General features: G+C 32.4%; 2 protein-coding genes across 4 annotated transcripts in view; one reads left to right on the forward strand and one right to left on the reverse strand.

The window, feature by feature from the left end:
- Window positions 1-5,867, forward strand: part of LOC148621013 (uncharacterized) — a 45,453-nt gene extending 39,586 nt beyond the window's left edge. For both annotated transcript variants that reach the window (XM_088574997.1, XM_088574998.1), the window contains exons 31-32: window positions 3,215-3,319; window positions 4,248-5,867. In XM_088574997.1, the coding sequence (XP_088431123.1) occupies window positions 3,215-3,319; window positions 4,248-4,870 (728 nt within the window). In that variant the 3' untranslated portion in view covers window positions 4,871-5,867. The remainder of the gene's footprint in view (window positions 1-3,214; window positions 3,320-4,247) is intronic.
- Window positions 5,868-6,397: 530 nt separating this feature from the next.
- On the reverse strand, window positions 6,398-18,631 carry LOC148621014 (aspartate aminotransferase, cytoplasmic-like). Of its 2 annotated transcripts, none has more exons than XM_088574999.1 (9): window positions 18,439-18,631; window positions 13,950-14,131; window positions 13,468-13,576; window positions 13,161-13,273; window positions 9,782-9,886; window positions 8,922-9,072; window positions 8,342-8,507; window positions 7,804-7,946; window positions 6,398-7,245 (listed from the first exon to the last, which is right to left on the reverse strand). In XM_088574999.1, exons 1-9 carry the CDS (start codon window positions 18,569-18,571, stop codon window positions 7,100-7,102), a joined length of 1,248 nt encoding a protein of 415 aa, XP_088431125.1. In that variant the 5' UTR covers window positions 18,572-18,631; the 3' UTR covers window positions 6,398-7,099. The 2 variants fall into 2 exon arrangements, with proteins under 2 accessions (XP_088431125.1, XP_088431126.1); XM_088575000.1 differs by lacking the exon at window positions 18,439-18,631 and adding an exon at window positions 17,614-17,755.
- Window positions 18,632-21,867: the final 3,236 nt, after the last annotated feature.

A 21,867-nucleotide genomic window follows, 5' to 3' on the forward strand; every position in this document is an offset into this window, starting at 1 on the left:
TGCAGCCCCTAGGTTAAGCATAAGTCATGTTGTCTAGCCAGAGAAATGAATGTGAACAAATTGATGATACAAGTCAAGTACTACAGCTTGATTATGAATGAAGAATGTAAGGATTGTGAACCACTAATTGGGAGCTTTTCAGTTTTGTTTTGTTACTTTTTCAACTATTACAATAAAATTGCAAATTTACAAACAAAGCAAGGACGTCTGTCAAGATGAACACTATTTACAAAGGATATGAAGTAATGGTTCATTGATTTTGATAAACAGTTTGTCAGAAAATGCAAAAGGCAACACTTTGCCCTATGCATTTTACATCGAAGTGAATACATGTTACTGAGATTTTTACAATTTTTCTCAATTTTGCAGGCAATGAAAGATATTAACAATCTATTTCTTGTTTAGAAATAACATTTAAAAAGTTGTATCGAATATCATTATTGTTTTTATTATGATAAACTGTCTAAAATGACCAAATTATACCTACAATGACCATAATGGAGGCGATTAAGAATTTTTTTAATCATAAACCATTTACTTGATTCAGTGTGTAACTACAAGAGATACATTGGCTTCTATTCAACTTAACCAAAGCATATTTTATTGTCGATACAACAGAAGCAATTTGATCAAGCACAAGTAGAATGACTTAAAACTCCTTATTTACTACTTCACATTACAACCCATTATTACACATATGTTCACTTAATATTTCACATGAATAACTTCTATAAATCATGTGGGGAACATATTTTTTTTATTTTTTTTCTTCTCATATTATTATTATTATTGTTTCCTTCCACAAATGATCTCAGAAACAGCTAAATGAAATGAAACCAGATTTGGCACATCTGCCATTGTGCAATTATTATTAAGAAATCCAACTTAATAAATTGTATAGACTTAATACTGAGTTTAAACATAGGTCACTAGTAGTTAGAAAGTGTTTTGAATTTTGTTCACAATCATATCCATGATCTGCAATGTTCTTTGCCCCCTTCCTTCACAATCATAAAAATGTTATTTTGTCTAATTAATAAAAAAAAGACTTGTAATCTGAAATGATGAAGTCAAGAATTATTATGCAAGCCACTGATAACTAAAATAACATTTATTCCTTTTGCATTTTTAAAAAAAATTCCTGATTTGTTTACATAGTTTTGTTGTTGAAACACACAGGGTTGCCACAATCCTTTAGAAAATATATGAAAACAATACAATTTTACATGTTGGCTATTATTGTGTAATATAATAAATATAACATCATTTTGACTGACATTCTTCTTTCTTTCAATAACATAATTTAAATTACAATAATAGTAAAATATGACTGATCTTGATTAGTTGCTATTCATGATCCTTTACATCATTCAAGATTAAGCTGCAACACTTGACTATTATATTATTGGCCTGTTTTCATTTTTTCTTGCTTGACAGTGTGACAGGGGTGATGTTGTAAAATCTGGAAATTTCTGTTGTATGTATATTTCAGTCTTGAAAGACATTGTACTTAAATATCAATTTGTTAATTTTCTCAACTTATGTTCTGAAAAAAAAAGCAATTTTGATACTTGTTACTTAAAAATTCAAAATTATCCACTTTATATTTGGAGTAAACCATTATTTCATGTACAGATGATCTTGTAGACAATTCATTTTGTCCTTATGGTGATTCATATCTAATTTCATTTGATTCAAGCTTATTTAACAATTATATTTAAGTTACTAGTAAGTCATATTTACTTCAAAATTAAATCAATCCATTAACATAAACGTTTTATACCCCAAATCATAATTGTGGGCCTTTATTCCAATCACCTTTTCAATACTTCTCTCCGTTACACTTTTTAGCTCACCTGGCCAAAGGCCAAGTGAGCTATTGCTATTACTTGGAGTTTGTCGTTGTGGTCTGTCGTTGTCATTAATAATTTTTCAATACTCCTCTCCTCTGAAACAACTGGACCATTTAGAACCAAACTTGGTATGAATGTTCCTCAGGGTAAAAATAGAACATAGGGGTCAAACAGAATTTTTTTACATATATCTCCAAAACTTTTAGGATCAGCCAAATTCTGACAAGATAAAAGTGTTCAGTATGATGAGATCTATCAATAGTCAAATTTTCATTTTGATCTGTTAAGCCATGTTGGAGTTATTGTCCTTTTTCAATGTTTTTAATGTATTTTCTATCAAAAATCTTCTCCTCTTACATTACTGGACATATTGGAACCAAATTTATTATGAATGTTCCTAGGTTATTCTGTATAAATCTATATGGATTTTTCATCATTTGTAAATCATGGCCGTTATTACTAATAAAATAGAACATATGGGTCACTTGGAAGGTTTTTCGCACATATATCCAAAACCATTAGGGTTAGCCAAATTCTGACGTAACGATAAAATTTTTCAGCTTGATGAGAACTATCTCTATGTATTTTTGTTTTAATCTGTTAAGCCATGTTGGAGTTATTGCCCTTGTTCGACATTTTATCCCTATTTTTAATGTTATTTTTCTCCTACTACTTTCTCAACTACTTGACCATTTAGATCCAAATTTAGTATGAATATTCTTTATAGTATTCTGCATAGATCTGATGTGGGAATTTTTGAGCTGTTGAAAAACCATGGCCCCTGTTATTTAAAATAGAACCAAGGGGTCAGTCAAAAGTTTTTCACATATATCTCCAAAACTGTTAGGTTTAGCTAAATTCTGTCAATTACTAAAACGATCTTTTTTATAAGGCCTACAAAACTTGATAAGGATTAAAGTTGTGGGAAGACTCCTTGTTAGAGTTATTGCCCTTGAAATGTGTTAAATGATGTTTTTTACTGTTTTCAGCCAACATCTTGAAAACTATGATAGAAATTAACTTTCAGTTGATGAAATGATCCTCATGACAAAGCCTGTATAAGTCTGTGAGGTCGTAAGGGCACAGTGGAGCTGAATGACTTGGCTCATCCCATCAAAATAGGTCATTTGAAAGTATTCTGTTTCATGGTCAAAATTATGTTCTGCAATCTTCTAACATACAAAAAGCCAAAATAAAATGTTACCAATAAATTACCGATAAAGTAATGTATTAAGTTTGGAATCAAATTTAATTAGTTGGACTAGTGTTATGAAACAAGACAAAATTCTTCTTAAAGTTGAATAGTATTTCACAAAGTGTCCATCATGAAAAGAAATACAATTTTAATTGATTGATTTCAGGTTTTGACCACAAAGTCATGAATACTGACATTGCCACATCTATTGGAAGGAAGTTTATAGAATATAACCTGATTTGTGATTCAGATAGCTTTGAGGAGCATGGGGGTAATTATGAAGTAGTTAAACTTTGTGCTATTTTTTGTTTTCTATTCTGCTCCTAAACTGCTCAAAGGATTTTGTAAAATTTTATAAGAAGGTTATACATCTTATATGGATGTGCACAAAGGAATTTATTATTTTCAGACTCCATAGGAGAATAATATAACTACAGTTTTTTATATGTCGAAATCTCAAAGGAACAACTCCCAAACCACCAAAAGTGATTTTATGAAATTTTATGGGGAGGTTAGGCATCATATGTAGATGAAAGAATATGATTATTGTTGAAGGACTCCAAAGGGAGATAATCTAACTTAAGGACATTCCATTTGAAATGCTGACAATATTTCTGCTTAATCATAGAAAGTACTTAATCCAGGAGACTTTCATTACAATTTCTTAAGCTTGCAAGTCCCATAGGTTAATGTGAGCTTATGTCATTGATAAGGCATCCATTGTTATTTTCTGTTGTCCACGAACATTTTTCAAAAATCTTTTCATGTCATGTAGATCTGATGAAGATAATAATTTGTCAGAAATTACCTTCAACTTAAGAAGTATCAAAGTTATATTTGTCAGTTATCTAAATAAAATGGCTGCAATTGTTTTTCACTGATCAAAATTGAACCTTAATGATTTATAAAATGTTTTTGGTTAATATTAACTATAAATGAAACTCTGATGAGCGATTAAGGCTACTTATAGCCTCGACTTGTTTCTTAAAAAGTAGGTTTACTAAAGTCCCTGTATCAGAATGTGATGACATTAATGTCATACAGTATAATTAATAAATTGTCAGACAATCTAAACAGTAAAACATTCAAAAGTTTATATGCTTAATGCTTAATCTTAAATAAAAATGGTCTCAGCTATTCTAAATTGTAATGATATCAAAAACACTACTTTATAACAATACTGCACTTTATATATTTAGATTCAAGTCAAGATTTTGACAGGAGTCTTGAAGGAATACCAGAGAACTATCCTCAGCTGAGTATAATGGAAAATAGACAGCACAATATACAACATGGAGAAAGTACCGACTCTGATGATAGTCAATCTACACCTAGAGCACCAGTTAACCAATCAATCAGGGTGTTGAACACCTCAAATAGGTCCATAACTCCTGTACGTCTGCCCAATACATCTAGTCGGTCTTTGAAGTCTCCATTGCATTCATTCAGGGAGAGACAAATTAAAAATATCTCTATAAGGTCAAGGGATGCGCAAATTGCTTGTGATACACCATTGTCTTTCAGTGCAATATTTTCTGACAATGATGGTCCTGTTTTTGAAAATTCTGACCATCATTTCTACCATATTGCTACCATGACGATGCTTCATGAAACAGACAATCAAGAGGCTCTTACTGAACTGGACATTTTATTGGATCAGTGTTTCCAATGTCATGTGACTGAAGATTTTATTCTGCACGTTATTTATAGCAGAAGTAAAATTGATTCATGTGCTAGAATATTTCTACAAAATCAGCCGACTGCTCTCTCCAAGAAGTTAAAAACCATTTTTGATGAACGAGAGGGATGTGAAATAAGCTAATGTAGAACTTAAATTCTCATGTTTTTAAAAAATTCAAACTTTTTATTTTACTGTACTTTTAAGATTCAAAGTTTTATGTTTCACTTACATTTATTGTTACAATGCATATCTAGTCAATATTTTTGAACATGACATTTACATATCAAAGTTATATAACAGAACTTGCTTTTACATATTTTTACTTAATAAACTGGTACTTGTTATAGTCCCTGAACCAATCCATGCAACAATGGGATGGATTGATGACTGGTTATTGACTGGTTGCTGACTGATTGGTAGATGTTTATCAATCTAATTATATTTTGCAAAAATATGGATAATTTATTCATTTAAATTTCATCATTTTTATTGCATCAAAACTTATTATTGCTATTGTAAATTTAATTTTAAAATATTAAAATGCTTTGTTTTTCATTAAAAAAAGTAAGCAAAATTATGCCTAAATTTATGTCATTTTGTAAATTTGTGTAAAATTGAAAAAAATATAAAAAAAAAAAACATTCCATGAAGTATACGAACTGATCAGCAGAGATGTGGTATAAAATGGAAACCATCACTGGTTGACTGATTTGAAACAGATTGATGACAGATCAGTTCAGGAACTGTAATTGACTATCAAAGAATATCATGACACATATTCTCTCTTATTTATATACAGAAGTTTTAATGCATAACAATAGATCATGATAGGAAAATCTGGTACTTGGTTGTACATGTAATTGCTTAGAAGCATTTGAAATTGCTGAAATTTTAAGTCTAATGTTACAATGCTATATTTAAAATAATAACTGAACTACACTGAACCATTCTGTAGGATTATATTGTTCTTGGTTCCAAAGAATTGTTCTATTAATTTAAGATCCAGATTCTGATTGACACTTTGAAGGTTTATATATTTAAGATCATTCACTTTTTCAGGAAGGAGAATTGTTGATATTATTGCCTGTGATATTTTTTGTTATTGATTATCATTTGTTAATAAATATTATGAATACTTCATTGTGTTTATGGATGCAATTATCATTTATAAATTGATGTATCAGCATAAAATGGCCATGATGTAGTTTATGCCTTATCTGAAATGTATACACTTTCATATGTTGTTATTAACATGTGAACCCAATCCAATAAGATGACAACAGCTCATTTCAACTCTAAAGCAATGCTACTAGTTGCACCCCGGTATACCCCACTTTCAAAGGAATTTAAGATGTGGAAAATAGTAAAAGTCCCACAAAACAGAAAGAAACCAAAATTTCTTACAATATATGCCCTGTCTATATAATAAAATACATACAAAATTAGAAATAAATTCATCTACTGGAAGTCATGATGGTTGTGATGAAATTCAGATAAAATAATGGCCAGAAAAGGTAATTCCAATATACTATTCACTCATTATGTAGGGGTTATAATTTTGATTATTCACATACATGTATATACTTTTTTTACAAATACTAATACATATATTCAAGTAGTTTTCCAAAGAAAGATATCAAGACGAAAGCAAACTTGCTGAACATACAGTTAGGGTTTGTATGATTTTATTTCCATAATAAATTATTTTATTACAGTACAGCAAAATTTAAATAATGCATTATATTATATATCACAATTCAAAGTAAAAAAGTTCCATATTACACATATTACCAAAATGTCAAATGGGTAAAAGAATTGAAATACATGTAATTTTATTTGGTTTCTGCAAACATGCAATGCTTATCTTTAATTATGTCACAAATTTATTAATGCTCAATTAAAAATCTTGATAAATATCAGTATTTCAACAAATTTATTAACCCAATCCAAACTTGAGTAATATTTTCACATGATTATTGAGTTCAGCAATAACTTCTACTTCTGATATAAAAATAAACAAATTTTGAATGTGACAATATTGATACTGTTTATAAAATTGAAATATAAATAAGAGACATGGCTTTCTTAATGCTAAACATGATTCATATAAAAAAAAAAACAAACAAGCAAACAAACAAAAATCTCCTAAAAACAAAAGGCATTCAGAATTCTAATGCTAAAAATCTGAATTATAATATAATAGCACTTTACAAAGAGAAACGCCCAATAAAAGATCAATGTAAATATTTCATTAAGCAACCTAATAGGTAGTCTCACCTACAATACAGAGAGAATTCATCATTTGGAGTCTACATATACATAAAGTATGGCAGTAAATAACTTAGAAATCTAGTGATGATCTTTGGAGATTTATAACTTGGCTTCTGTAACGACACTATGTATACACTTAGCTACATAGTCAATATTAGAGGTTGTTAGAGCACACATATTTATTCTTCCTCCTTCCTTCAGTAAGTATATGTGATGTTTGTTGATCATTACCTCCACTTGTTTATCTAATAAAGAAATCAATAGTAAAGTATAAACTAATACAACATACTATGTAAATTGAAATTTTCAGCATTTTTTTTATTAAGGGACTCAGATACTCTAATTTCTTACAAGCATTTACTTTTGTTTGTGTGTGTGTGTGTGAGGTTCAAAATTAAACCTGATTTCATTTTTGCAATATCAAGAAATAATGGTAAAGAAATATATACAATATATTGCAATAACAAAACTTGTTTGTTATTGCAACAACTAATTTTTGCAATAACAAACAAATTGCAATCTACTTAGTAAGATGATTTGAGGAATGGAGCTAATGATACTCAGATTACACTGAACTTAGTTGATAATGCACTGTTTTGTTGTTATATCGATGCTGTCTCGACCAATGGGAATATGCAAGACACATGGTGTGCGTCTGCATTAAAAAATTTGAACAATCACATCATCCTATTAACAAGTGTCCCCTCCAACAGAAAGATTTTAAGCCATTCATGTTCTCATATGTATATGTAGGATGTGACCAACAATCCACATTTATTATCTGAAGTGACAGTAAAACTCACATGTCAAGCCAGTAAAGCTAAACATTCCAACTTGCTGTATGATGTGATCCCAATTGCCTGGTGTACCAAGTGCCTTCAGCTTAGCATGTAACATACTCCTCATCTGCTTGATTCTGTTCGCCATCTCTCTTATATGACCCTCCCTAGTAATAGCATATCTAATATCATATACATGGAAAATAAGCTTCAATGCCAAACAGACCATATAAGTAATACAACATATGTTTTTGTCAAAGAGTAATCCAGAGAACTAATATTCTAGCGGTAATCAAAAGAATGTAATCCAGGGACAAGGACCAGACATGGAAAACAGACATACATAACAAAGAACATAAAGTAACTAAAACCATACATACAAAGTAACAAAAGCAAATGAGCAACTCGTAATTCACTAAAAAACTGAATTGATTGACCCGTATTATTTCACATTGAAAAAAATCTTTTGATGATCAGGCATAGTTGAATTTGATCATGGAAACAATCATAGGACTCCAGTCAAGATTTTCATGAAGTATACTTGAATCATCATAAAACCTACCACTCTACACAGTTAGCTGGATTATTGAGTACTGTTGCCACTACTCTAGCTCCATGGTTTGGTGGGTTAGACCAAGTTGTTCTGATTATAATTTCCATCTGTGATTTAATTCTAGCCTTGGCCTCAGAATCAGCACACACTACACTCAATAAGCCAACTCTTTCATCTGTAATGAACAATCAGTTAACACATATCTGGGTTATCTTCCATGTACCCAAACAATTTCATTTCATGACATTGTAGAAAAATGCAAAGAAAGATTGTTAACATTTATACAAATCACATTTTACATTTTCAGTATAGAAGGTACTATTCTTTACATTAGCATTTAGTTAATAGAAACAGTGTTATAACTTCACTAATCACAGAAGAAAGTGCCTTAATCATCATTTAATTTGAATGAAACTGCATAAAAACAAAATCATTTTAACTACATTTAAAGAAGAACTCCATAGGTGCATACATACATGTATTTTTGGTCAATTTGAAGCAATGTAAATATAAATGACATGTATTTATGGTGAATTTTAAGCAATAAAGAGACTGGAAAGAGTTTAAAAATCTTTGTAACATAACTTACTGTATAACCCAAAGTTCTTCGAAAAGGACTGTGCTGTCATGAACTCTACATTTTTATCATCTAAATACCTAGGCAGATAGGCATCATTGTCCAAGTCACCTGTAGCAAACCCTTGGTAAGCAATGTCTACCAAGATAAAAATGTTCTTCTCCTGTAAAACAAAAGTATCCTAATACATGTATTGATATTATTCAGGTGCAGTTTGTCCTGTGTATTGGTTGATGATTAATTTAACCCATCTTTACTTGGTTGTAACAATAATGTCCAAGTACTTTAATTCGTGGATACCAATTTTCATAGATTAAGGAAAAACACAAATTGGTGGGTTCCTAAAGTTTTTAGTATACACAACAAAGGAAATCTACTTTTTAAGGGAACCAAATTTCATGATCTGGCCTACCTACGAAAAGCATGAAAATTGGTATCCCACGAACAATAGCACTTTCAAAGTATTTTGTAATCTGGCCTTCTATTCTATAGATGTTCTTTGTACCTAGATCCTGAACCATTAAATAAAACTTTATAGTGAGCTATATTGAAGACCTTTGATTTCATCACTGCACCTATCATTCTAAATTTGCAAGTCCATTCTAAATAGCAAATTTGAAACCCTGGATGATTTTTAAGAATGAAACTTAATGCTTTGGGTTTGGTTGTTTCATCTGGTATCTTTCTTCAAGATGCTAAAATTATCATTTTGTTTTATCTGGTACCCATCTTCAAGATGCTAACATTATCACTTCAAGGTTTTTTAAGGGTTCTTGTTAAGATGCGCAAGTCAAAATCTATAATATTATAACATAAGGAGTTTCAGACAGAATGATTCATTACAATTCAGAATTTAACAAACAATACCTCACCAGACAAATATTGATGATATCACTCCACTGTTCCCTAGTAGGGTCTACTCCAGTTGGATTGTGGGCTACACCATGGAGAATAACAACAGACTTCTCAGGAGCATTCTAAAATCAAGAGAATATAAACATTACCCAATGTATTTCAATTAACCTATTAAGCAAAAAAATAATATTCTTGTTTCCTGCTACAAGTAAGGAAAAAATTAGGTAGGTAGGAAAGGAAATTATTTGATTTCAAAAACATTTTTTATCGTGTTCATGGGGAAACAATCTAGAATTTAATAGTGCTGGAGACAAAATGGCCATGATTAAAAGAGTAATCAAGGGAACCAAGGTTATAGCGGTAATCAAAAGAATGTAAACCAGGGACAAAGACCAGACATGGAAAACAGACACACACAACAAAGAACACAAAGTAACTAAAATCATATATACAAAGTAACAAAAGCAAATGAGCAACTCGGACTCCACTAAAATCTGGGAGCATGGACCAGGTGCACCGGTAGGGTAAGTGTCCTCTGCTTTTCTAGAAACACCCGCCGAGTTGCTTATAAAAAGTCAAGTCCGGGGTAGACAAATGAGGAAAGGAAAACTATGACCGTTGAATAAAGGTAAGCACAAAAAAAGGGTACCAGTAGGAAGGGTAGCAGGAAACAGACATATAATTTTTATGGCCTTATTGGTAATTATGTTTAGGCTTGGACTGAAGCCCTGAAATCAATGACATATACATATCATAAATACATCATTCCACATTCATTCTGAGCTAGGTCAATAACATCTATCTTTGATAAAGATCTTGACTTCAATTATCAAAGCAGAGCAAGGTTTTAAGATTTACAAAATTGTTACATTTAGCCATATGCCCACTTCTACAGAAAAAAATGATAGCGTAACTGATATTAAAATGACATATCATCGAAATGGCTATGCAGTAAGGATTTCAAAGTTGCTACCAAATGAACTAGAAAAAAACCCTGAACAATGCTGACTAAATTGATACCACACACTCCCCCATTTAATAGACCTTTAGACCTCCAAATTGATTTGGAGCTCATAACAAGAGACTCCCAGGAGCCTGAATCACTCAACTGGTTAAATTTTGCCTTTAAGGACAATAAATTTAATAAGGAGTTGTCCAACAATATTGACTGAAGAAAACTTTGGTAGAACTTATCATAAGGATCATTTCAGCAATTGAAGGTTTCTTTCTTTCTATCAAAGTTTTCAATTTATTGGCTGAAAACTGTTTAAAAAAAAAGAACAAAAACAAAAAAAATATCATTTTTCACCTTCCAAGGTCAACAAATCTTACAAGGAGTCATCCAACAACTTTGATCCCACAAGGCCAGCTGCCATTTTTTGTCGCCAATTTTCAGAAATAAGAGCCAAAGGTGCCAAAAATATGAAGTATTACGTCTACTGATGAATTCTTTGTCAATTCATCAAAATAACTTCTCAATGTTCATGACATACATGCATGTACCAAGATTCACTCTTGATGCATGTGTAAAGCAGGTTTTTAGCTCTAATTTGTCACTTTCATATGCATAAAATAATAAAGTATTACTCCTGAAACAGGTATTTTATTTCTATCAAGGACTTTATATAACTATTCTCATATAGTCCCTGATTTTATAACATGTTCACCTTTGTCCTTTATGGTCTAATTTATCTTATAATATAATTTGATTTTTTCTATTTTTAACAAACTTGATTCTTTTTTTTTTCAAGTGATAAAATTTCTAGCAAACTACATTTTGTACCATGGACCATTAATATTGTCCCTGTGTAATTATTTTGATATCTGAGTAGTATTTCCTTAATTAGATTTTGGGAATCCCCATTCTATTTGTTTACTGATTTTCCTGCCAAAAAGTCACATGGCAAAGGTGTAAACAAATGTCATTCATTTTCTTTCATCAATTCTTTCATTTCACAGTGTTTAGACACTTCCTGATGGGATAATCATTGTTAATTGGATTTAATTTATTCTGTTATTAGGTAAGTCTGTTTCTGAATGTATCACATGGTTAAATAGGGCTGTGAAACTTGTACATGTATGTAGCCACGTGCACATGGCCATAAATGTGTTTACCTTTGACCAGATGATGAGAGTTTTGACTAATATATTTACATTTGATTGACACCTCCCATGAGGATATTGTCAGTCATGGTCGCCTGGTCTAATTACCTTTAATTGCCTTCAGTCGTTAATTGGTCATGGTCAAGTAACTCTGACTAGGTGTCAACACAATTGTGTAATTAGAGAGAATATCCGTTGCTGATAAACTTCCTGTCAATTTTAATATACAAAACCTAGGCTCCAAGAAAATTGCCAATTGGTTATTTTTGTCGCCAGATAAAATAAAAAATCGCAAATTGCGACATTGGCGAAGCCCAGCGCAACCCCTGTGAGGGCCATATAATAAGGATAATTTCAGCAATTGAAAGAGATATAATATGCAAAAAAACTACTGTCTGACCCCTGTTCTATTTTTAGTAACAGTGGCCATGTTTTTCGACAGATAAAAAATTTCAACATCAGTTCTATGCAGGATACCCCAAGTAATGTTCTTACCAAGATTAGTTCCAATTTGTCAAGTAGTGTCAGAGGAGAAGATTTTGGAAAATAATAACATCAGAAATAGCAAATAAACGTCGAAAAGGGGCAAAAACTCCAAAATGGCTTAACAGATTAAAACGAAAATTGGACCAGAGACAGATCTCATTATGCTGAACACTTTACCCTATGTCAGAATCTTGCTAAACCTAACTGTTTTGGAGATATATGCAAAAAACTACTCTCTGTAGTTCAGTTCTCTCAGTTCTATACATGATACCCCAAGGAACATTCATACCAAGGTTGGTTCCAATGGGTCGAGTAGTGTCAGAGGAAAAGAGTTATGAACAATTGTTAACATCAGACGCCAAGTGATGGCAATAGCTCACATGGCCATCAGCCAGATGAGCTAAAAATTGGTAGGTAAATTTTTTCTACTTTTTTGAAATATTTTATATAGACAGTTATGGGATGACTTTGATAGTGCTCAACTAAAAATTGACAGTTAGTGCCACGTCATACATACATACCAATAAAATGTGCTAGGGTAAGCACAAAAAAAAGGGGGAGGTAGGGTAACCTTATACAGACATGTTTTTTTTTCTCCGGCCTAAGTATGACAGCAAAACTAAGAACATGGCCTACGAGAAAGTCATCCACAAAGATAAGAAAGACAACAAATATTTCATCATAAGATTTAAAAACACAACACATATCACATGCCACTGAGCTGAAATAAGGAACATTTTCAACTTTAATATTCCTGTACTATAAAATCTTTTTCTGTTATCAGTTGTATATATTTGTATTACTCACATTTAAATCTTCACACATTCCAGCAAAATCAAGTCCTTTCGTCTCTGCATGCCAATATCTATATTCTCTTACATCTGAGAATCCACTTCTTTTGAAAATAGTTTTGTGATTACCTGAAACACATAAAATAATTACTTCCATATTGATGGATTTACTCAGACAATTCAAATGCTGTTATTTTTCTGTTTCTGGCAAATATTTTAAGTTCTTAAACGATTTGAATATTTGTGAATTCTTCTAGACTAGAGTTACATTTATGTTTGAGTATAATCTCCCATTGTTGGGGAAAATATAATTATTTACATACCCCATGTTGGTTTTGACACGTACACGCAGTTGTAGCCAAGTTGGGTTTTGAGAAAATCTGCTGCCAATCTTATTGCTCCAGTACCTCCACAAGCCTGGAAGCCCTCAACCTGTTAGGCCAAAAATAATTACAATCTTTAACATGAGTAGTAGAAAGTTGTGTATTATATACTAAATTAATAGGTAAAATTAATTTATTTAGTACCAAGTTCCAAATACAGATAGAAGTTAGTAGATTAAGTCCAATTAAGTTGTTAATTATCTATACTTGACAGTATTAACATATCTCATTGTGTGCTTTCAAAAGTGAGATCTGCAGGTCAACATTCTGGTAAAACATAATCATTCTGTGGAAAGTCCTAGTATTTCTCCGAAAATAAGTTCAATACAACAATTCAACAATAAATTTTAGGATCAATGACCAAAAGTAGTATATATTATAATAAGCGCATTTTAGTAAAGCAGATTAACGATAATACATACCCTATTCTCTGTAATAGCATGTGATTCTGGTCCAAGTAAAAGTTTGATCCCTGCAGTTCTGTAGTCTGGCAGGCCTGATATTGGTAAATATTCATGGTTTAGAGTTGGGTCATTAGCCATCTGTGCCTCAACTGTATGAACAACTGGCAACACCCATGGTTTACCTTCATCTGTTCTGTAGGCTACAAATCAAAAGTATGAAATTGTTTAACTCTTCTGAGTAATTTCACTAAAATTCATTATTCAAAACCATATTTGTTCCATCCACACAATGCAGTCTTCACTATTAAGCAGTAGTCCGGGACCCAAGGCTTGTCAAAATGGAGGTGGGCCCATAAAATTAACAACTACAGGCCAACAGTCACCATATAAAAATTTCTAAAAAATGTATTTTGGGACTATGAACTGGAAAGTTAGTGGTGAAGACTGCAAAAAGACTGTAAGTATCATTAAGACAGATGAGGTAACCCTTTCATCTGATTTATTGGTTTGTGATTGGTGCCTCTGGTGCAGTAGGACATGTACATGTAAGTACCTTTCAGGCCACCTGATGTCACTACCATTTTTGTGTGAGAGTTGACATTGCAAGAGCTTAAGTTTTTTGTATGCTGTCTTGCTTTCCTAATACGTGTATCTTCAGTTTTATATGTAATGTTGTATGTAATAGCATTTTACTCTGTTGTCTACATTGTGTTTTTAAGTGCCAGTCCATATAAAATTCAGACACTGCCTATGGGAAGGTGATTCATGCTGTAGAAAAACCCACAGCAGAACAACTGATACATATTTGGTCTACATATTCTTTATTTTTAAGTGACAATAGTCCTGTCCTGTCCCTTCAAAATAAAGTTTGTACTTTTGAGAAGACCACACTTTATCCTCCCACTAAAATCAACCAAATCAATCCAAACCAAGAACGTAACTCTTGCAAAGTGTCAATTTTGTACACATATCTATATATATTTGTCTCAAAAGTGCAACAACAAAATGAAAAACTATGACCGGTTATGTAATCAGTGACTGTTTCTGAACAACAAATAAAAGTTAGTTTGGTGGTTTTTTGACATGAATGAATCACCTCCTGCCTAATTTTTCTAAAGACTGATACTTAAATCCTTTTTTTTCTGTTTAGACATGTATCTGGATTTTGATGTCTTTGAGTTGTCCTTCTGATTTGATGCTTTGGTACAGGTATATTGATGGTAAATAGGATGATACATGCATACATGAAATCCTGAAACTTGTATTGGATATAATCATACCATAAATGATAATAGGATACCAATGGTACTGTTACCGATACGCCCTGTGCAGGTCCGGGTGTTAAAAGAATAGGCCTGCAGCAGCGCTAAGCTTGTCGTATAAGGCGACTAAATAGTGCTCAGAAACCTAGCCGGGGGCTAGGCGCTCTGCCCACTGAGCAACTGGGATGTGTGCCCTAGGTGGTGGAATGGGGTACCCCTGGCATGTTACATGCTGGGGTTGTCAGGCTATAATACGGAAAACATGACCACAAACCATAGTGGTGCACCGTGTTGGGAAAGATGCCACGTTCCTCGCATGTTATAAGAACCCTGCTGTGGTATTTGATAGGAGTAGGAACCACTGCGCTCCGCCACAGGAGGCTAAATTGCCCGATCTTACCCATCTCTCCCTTTTTCTAGTGGCAATCAAAATTTGTCGACCCTACTGTCCTTGTGTCCCATCCCATTTTTCATTTCATCATTTCATGTTCATTTTATCATCCATTTCATGTTCATCGTCTGAATATAGCTGAAATATTGCTGCTCGGACGTTAAACCCCAACAATCAATCAATCAATCATGTTACTGATACACATACATGTAAACATCTTCATGAGTTATCAACAGCTTGCATTTTATCTTTACAAGATGTAGAACAAACTGTGAATTTTCAAATTACCCTTATGACTAGAAAAAAAATGTACATGCACTTTATGTGGAACTATTCCATGATATAAAAATTTGTTTCAATATAATATATAAGGTAATATACTGTACCTATTTGAGAGCAACGCATGTACTGAGAAATTTACAGTTATGGTATTTCAGAATTAGAGAGAGTAGCCCAACCAATCTCTCCAAAGCAGATATACTTGTAGATATAAATAACAGGTAAATGAATAGGAAAAAGTAAAAAAAAAACAAACAAACAAACACAATGTCTCTCCTTCTTGTAACTGTGCATGTTACCACATTACCATTCATGTGTGGATACCATTGTTAGCAACACTAGGGTCAGGCATGTGTTGTACATTATTTTTCTCCTTTCAAGTGTTGTTCCCATTTCAATTTGATTGGTTAACAATTGAATAACAATTGCCGGCAACTACAAACCATTTAGAGATGAAAAAATCCTTCAAATATTCAAATGAATTCATAAAATGCCCAGAATTTTCTAATCTTAAAAAGATTTTTGATCTTATATGAATAAAGGTAGCATGTAATAATGAAGAAATAGGCTATTTGGGTACAAGGGAAAATTTGTAACTGGTATGGGTACTGTTTTCACATTTTGTACTGTACTACTTTGTAGGTACGAACAAAAATGTGTAACACATACTTGCACCAACTTTTCCCCATACCCATATACTATTTTGCAAATTACTTAATCATTACGTGATATTTCCATCTGAAAGTTTGTACACATTTACTAATTGAAATGATGGCTAGAATCAATGATTTTTAAATTGTTTTACGAAAATTTGATTTTGACTACCAATTGGGAAATAGTTCAAATCGTTTAGAATTATTTTTAGCCATTTTTTGACAAACTGTTTATGAGACTTTTTATTTCATTCTGGATAACATCGTATACATTCTTCGCTGGCACAGGGATTGATGCTAGGTACGGTATTTGAACACTGACACTTCTTTTTTAAAACAATATCAAATATTTTAAAACTTTTCCCTAAAGTCTATAAGTTAAGTTTGAACCTCTGAATATTTTCAGAAATACGTAAAATTCAGTCAGGAAAGTGACAATTAGTCATAGTTTATCATGCTAACAATGGGGCATTTTGAAAACAAAAAACTAGTCCGTACCAAATAATAGCCTGTACTCTTCCCTTTTTCTTATGTTTCTGTATCAATATTTCAGTATGCACCCTTGAGAACTGCAATGGATTTCCTTGTGTACAAATATCTCTTTTTGGACCCATGTGATGCAAGTTAATATTTATGAAGCATCACCTTGCTTCACCTCCAAGATTATGATATACTGGATGTTCAGAAAAGAAAATATATGAGGGACTGGGCAATAGCTTATAATAGAAGGCAGTGGCTCCTCCTACATGCATTTATGAACAGGGAGGCTCTTCAGGCTAATTGTCCACACATCCGGTTTGTGTCATCAACATATGAAATGGTGACGGAAACCCCCAATTCCTTACGGAAATATTGTCAAACTTATCTGTAAATGTACGACTATTACTGGCTTAGCAAACTGTGATCACACTTAATAAACTGGACAGTTTTCTATTTGTATTATATACTATTTGATAGTGGGAGGAAGTCCCTGTGCTTGAAAATAGATGAATTTTATGTTGGTCAGACACAGAACAAGTCACAGAAGTTATGATGACTTGTACCAAAGTTGATGTTTCAAAAAATTGTAATAAAATTTTGGACGAAAATGTACATACCCCAAGTGTTAAAAAGTACTTCTGTGCTAGCACATGGGATGCTCTTCAGATTTTTATTTCTACAAAGAAAGACTAGTAAGAATGGACAGCATTATGATTTAAAATCTGCCGGATTGAATCATGTGCCAAAACAATCTTTCAAGATGTGCTACCTTGGGCTGATATTTTCCTTATTGGGGTTTTGTCTCTTCTTGACATACAAATATAAATATTTATTTGTTCAAACACATTTATAATAAATGGTTATGACACAATACACAAATTTAAACATACAAAAAATGATAGTTCTAATATACATCATACATATTCTCATTATATTTATTTAAAATAGTTTATCAAATTTGTTAAATGTGTATATTTTGTCTTAATTCTGAATTATTTATAATCATTATTTGTTACATCAGATACGATTTATTTAGTAACTTCTATGATTTGCATCATTTTGTGTATATTTGCATAAATTAATTTCTCACAATTTCCATGTTTAATACTGGTGTAAATAAAGCATTTGCATCACCATCCCGTGTCTTAATGACTCAAACTGGATGTGTGGACGATAAGCCAGTAGAGGCTCCCCGTCCTCAAATGTGTGAATGAGCACTGCCATTCTGGGAACCATTAACTGTTGTGATATGCAGTAAATGCATGGTTCCAATACCTATTAAATGCGATCTGAACTAAACATGAAAAAAATTCACAAATTTGTTAACAATAATAAATTTTACTGAAGCTGTCATTACAATAATGCATATCGGCTAACTAAAGGTACATGTATATTAGTGATGACTGGTGTAAACTATTCAATTAAACCCGGTAAATTTTTACCTCCGACTCCGAGATTTACTTTTTGGGGATAACTGTCCTCGTTGTATTGTGAAATCAACTGAAAAACTTCAATCGGAGCGGCACTCTCAACATCAGTAAATACTGATCTTCCCTTTCCTGCGGCTTGTTCCATGATTTTGACTTTTCCAGCGAAAAAGGTCGAGGTCACGTGGTTGTCAAGGTGGAACAAGAGTTATCGTGCTTTTCGCGGAGAAATAGTGCGGACCTCGACGAAAGAACTAAGTAATTGAAGGCACGAGACCGCAATTAATTTTCAAGTGCATATCAATATACACATTTGAGCAGATTAAAAAGTTCCACCGGCGCAAACTGAATAAAACTTCTCTGGCCTAAAGATATGTACAAACAGGATTTTATATATAAATTGTAGAAAATTTTACCATCATTTTCTGAAATTAATACATATAATTCGGAGATGGGGTAAAGATGACAAATGAACTGAGTTAAAAGTCCTAAATTTTAACCTTCTTCCACTGAACCAAATCACAACTTTTAGTCAGAATTGATTAATGAAAAAAAAATCCCATGTAATTTTAACCTATTTTCTACCAATTAGAGGCAAAACTTCAGCAAATAAGTTTCCAGTAAAAGTATGAAAAAATGTGGAAGGTACCTACTACCAAAGTTGGAACTATATTAATTGTGTTCTCGTACCTGAAGCGGACCTTTGCGAAAGCAGTTTTTAACAGTGAGTTTCCGCACTGAAAAATACTTCAAAACTATATACTACCGTATTAATCGCTTTTGGTATTCGGCACGATAATTTTTTTTGTTTTGACCACCCAAAAGGGATTATAGCGTAGTGGTATTAATCAAATGTGGATTCTGAAAAATACACAATCTTAAATCTCGCTCCTTAGCTGAAGTTTCATTATAAACAACCTTACCCCATGACAATTGAAAACCCGTCTATAAAGCATAAAATTGCAAAAATATGATAGTTCTTCGTGATAACATCGCGTGTAAACCTGTGATCTGTGCATGGGGCATCAACACAAAACCATCATAACTTTTTATTCATTTTTGAGATAATTGAAAAAAAATTCTTTTGGGGCCTTACACTGCAAATAAAATTCTTTTTATCCATGGAATTTTTAATTTAATATTCAGTAATTAGACTATATGAGTATGAAATAATAATAATAATTTTATAAGAAATCAAAGCACCGAAGGTGCTGAAACTCGGAAGACGCTTGGCGTGCAACCTGCAAGATAGGTTCCCGATATTTATTTTTTAAGCAATGTGCTAGAGTGCCGGTCATGACATGGACCAAGGTTTGAGACTGTTTTGGTGTTGAACCCATATTTCCCTTGCAACATGCAGCAAAACAAAACAAAGATGTACACAAATATTTAAAAATAATTATTGCATTTGTTTACGTTCTTGAGACCTTAAACTTAAAAAAAGGCAGTTGATGATGTTGATTGTGGCGCTTTTGATGAAATGATTTTGATTATAATACCATCCACGGGGCGTAGTTAAAATCTAACACCACCCAAAGAGAGATAACTCCAATTAAATTGTATTGGCCAGACTGGTTCCCGATCGCAATATTCAGTAGTCCCGGGAATCAGGATAGCTTTTCACTATCTTCTTTGATATAACTACGCGGCCAAGCGGCAAAAATAGTTTGGCGTCTCGATTTACCAGTTCTACAATATTTAGCTGAAAATTAACACTTAAAAATGTTTGAAATATCATTCATTTGGGACATTGGTGAAATATTTAAAGTTTAAAAGAGAATCACGTATTAATTTGAAGACAGCATTTCCGTCCGTGAAGTTATCTGCCGGAAGCCCTTTTGTAATTCTTATACTTACAATACTTGAAGCCATTCACGTGACTTCCTAGTAAAAAGGGTTTACGTGTAATTATCATTACTGTTATAAAGTTCACTGAAGTTAATCACCTTATCAGCTGTTAAAGTAATTACAATTGACATGTCACGTCTGCATCAACTTTCTCAGGCAGAACTTATTATCATAATGATCTCGATGTATAAACATTAAAGTTAAGGTTAAAAATGTAAACATGTAAACAGTCTGTGGTCTGACCATCAAACGATGTAGTTGTCAATAAATTTAGTAATAGAAACTGGATTACATTATTTTTACGTGTATATATCTAGCAAATATATCACAATTACAAATTTATTTATCCGGTAAAAGAGTTATATATTCACATACAAAATATGAATTATTTTACGTAAATGTAACATTTTATAGAACCAGAATTGGATATAAAATTATAAAGTTATTAAGTTTTTAAAATTGGGATTCTAAGCATGAATTAGTCAATTGTTTATTTAGTTATTTATTTGCCCACCAATTTGACACTAAATGACAAGCAAATTAGTGAATATGATATCGCTAATGAGATTTGCGGATTCTCCAATATAGTAATGCTCACAAAATTTGTTATCTGAGGCTACAATTTTACCACTACAAAAAAGGACCGCTATAGGCTAAAAACCACTAATTCCACTTCCCATAGGCTTCTATGCTAATTTCACAATATTCAATGGCTTCTCTGGACTTTACCTTAACTTTAACCTGCAGATGACTATATATATCAGCATGATTCTACATATGTCAGCTCACAATCCTCAGAATGGCATGTGGGGTTAGCAGACTTGCAGTGCAGTACTGGTCACCGGAAGTGAAGGGTCTATAAATAGCATGGGAAATCCCAGTGTTTTCACAAGATAGGGGTATATTTAAAAATCATTATGGAGATTAGGCTTCACATCACAAGAAGCAAAATGCACCTATAAAATGTACAGAAATGTTTTTCCTTTCAGAAACTGTTTCAATTTTTTAAATAAGATGAGAACTTTTTTCACAGCACTATGAGGAACAGGGGTAATTTCTGCGTAGGACTATTTTTGCGTACGTTCCAAATGCTCATTGGTTGAATTGGTGGTCTGTAACCTATACTGAACAATAGGTGATCAGCATGCTAGAGTTTTTCAAGCCTCAACAACATGTCACTTTTGAAGGGACAATTTTTTCAAGTAAGTATCGGCATTCCAATGGGCATTAACTGTGTCTCTCTCCTAGCCGATTTGTTTCTTTATTCTTATGAATCGGAGTCCCATTAAAATCTTGTGAAAGGCGAAAAGGTAAAAGAGACTAGATCCTTTAATTTCACATATTAGTTTATATGACAGCTTCAGGATTTTTTATCCACCAGAACTAGAAATTAAAGAGACTACTGACACAGATTCCGCAATGTCATTTTTAAACCTTCGCCTCGAATTTGACAACAATAGTCATCTCAGCACAAAAATATAATATGACAAACAAGACAGTTTTGATTTTAAAACCATAAATTTTCCTTTCTTGTGCAGTAATATAACAGCCCCCTCCCCCTGCATTTGGTGTTATATTTTTCAGTATATGGTTAAG

The sequence above is a fragment of the Perna viridis genome, chromosome 3 (genome assembly GCF_037379345.1).
Source record: "Perna viridis isolate PV_CMFRI_1.1 ecotype Kerala chromosome 3, ASM3737934v1, whole genome shotgun sequence".
Classification (NCBI taxonomy): Eukaryota; Metazoa; Mollusca; class Bivalvia; order Mytilida; family Mytilidae; genus Perna; species Perna viridis.

Excerpts from the sequence above, each read along its gene's own strand:
- LOC148621014 (XM_088574999.1), bottom strand. The coding sequence starts at position 18,571 with ATGGAACAAGCCGCAGGAAAGGGAAGATCAGTATTTACTGATGTTGAG. Across the intron at positions 13,577-13,949 it reads ATGCTATTACAGAGAATAGG|GTTGAGGGCTTCCAGGCTTG; the intron begins GTATGTATTATC and ends TTGGCCTAACAG. Across the intron at positions 9,887-13,160 it reads GAATGTGTGAAGATTTAAAT|AATGCTCCTGAGAAGTCTGT; the intron begins GTGAGTAATACA and ends TCTTGATTTTAG.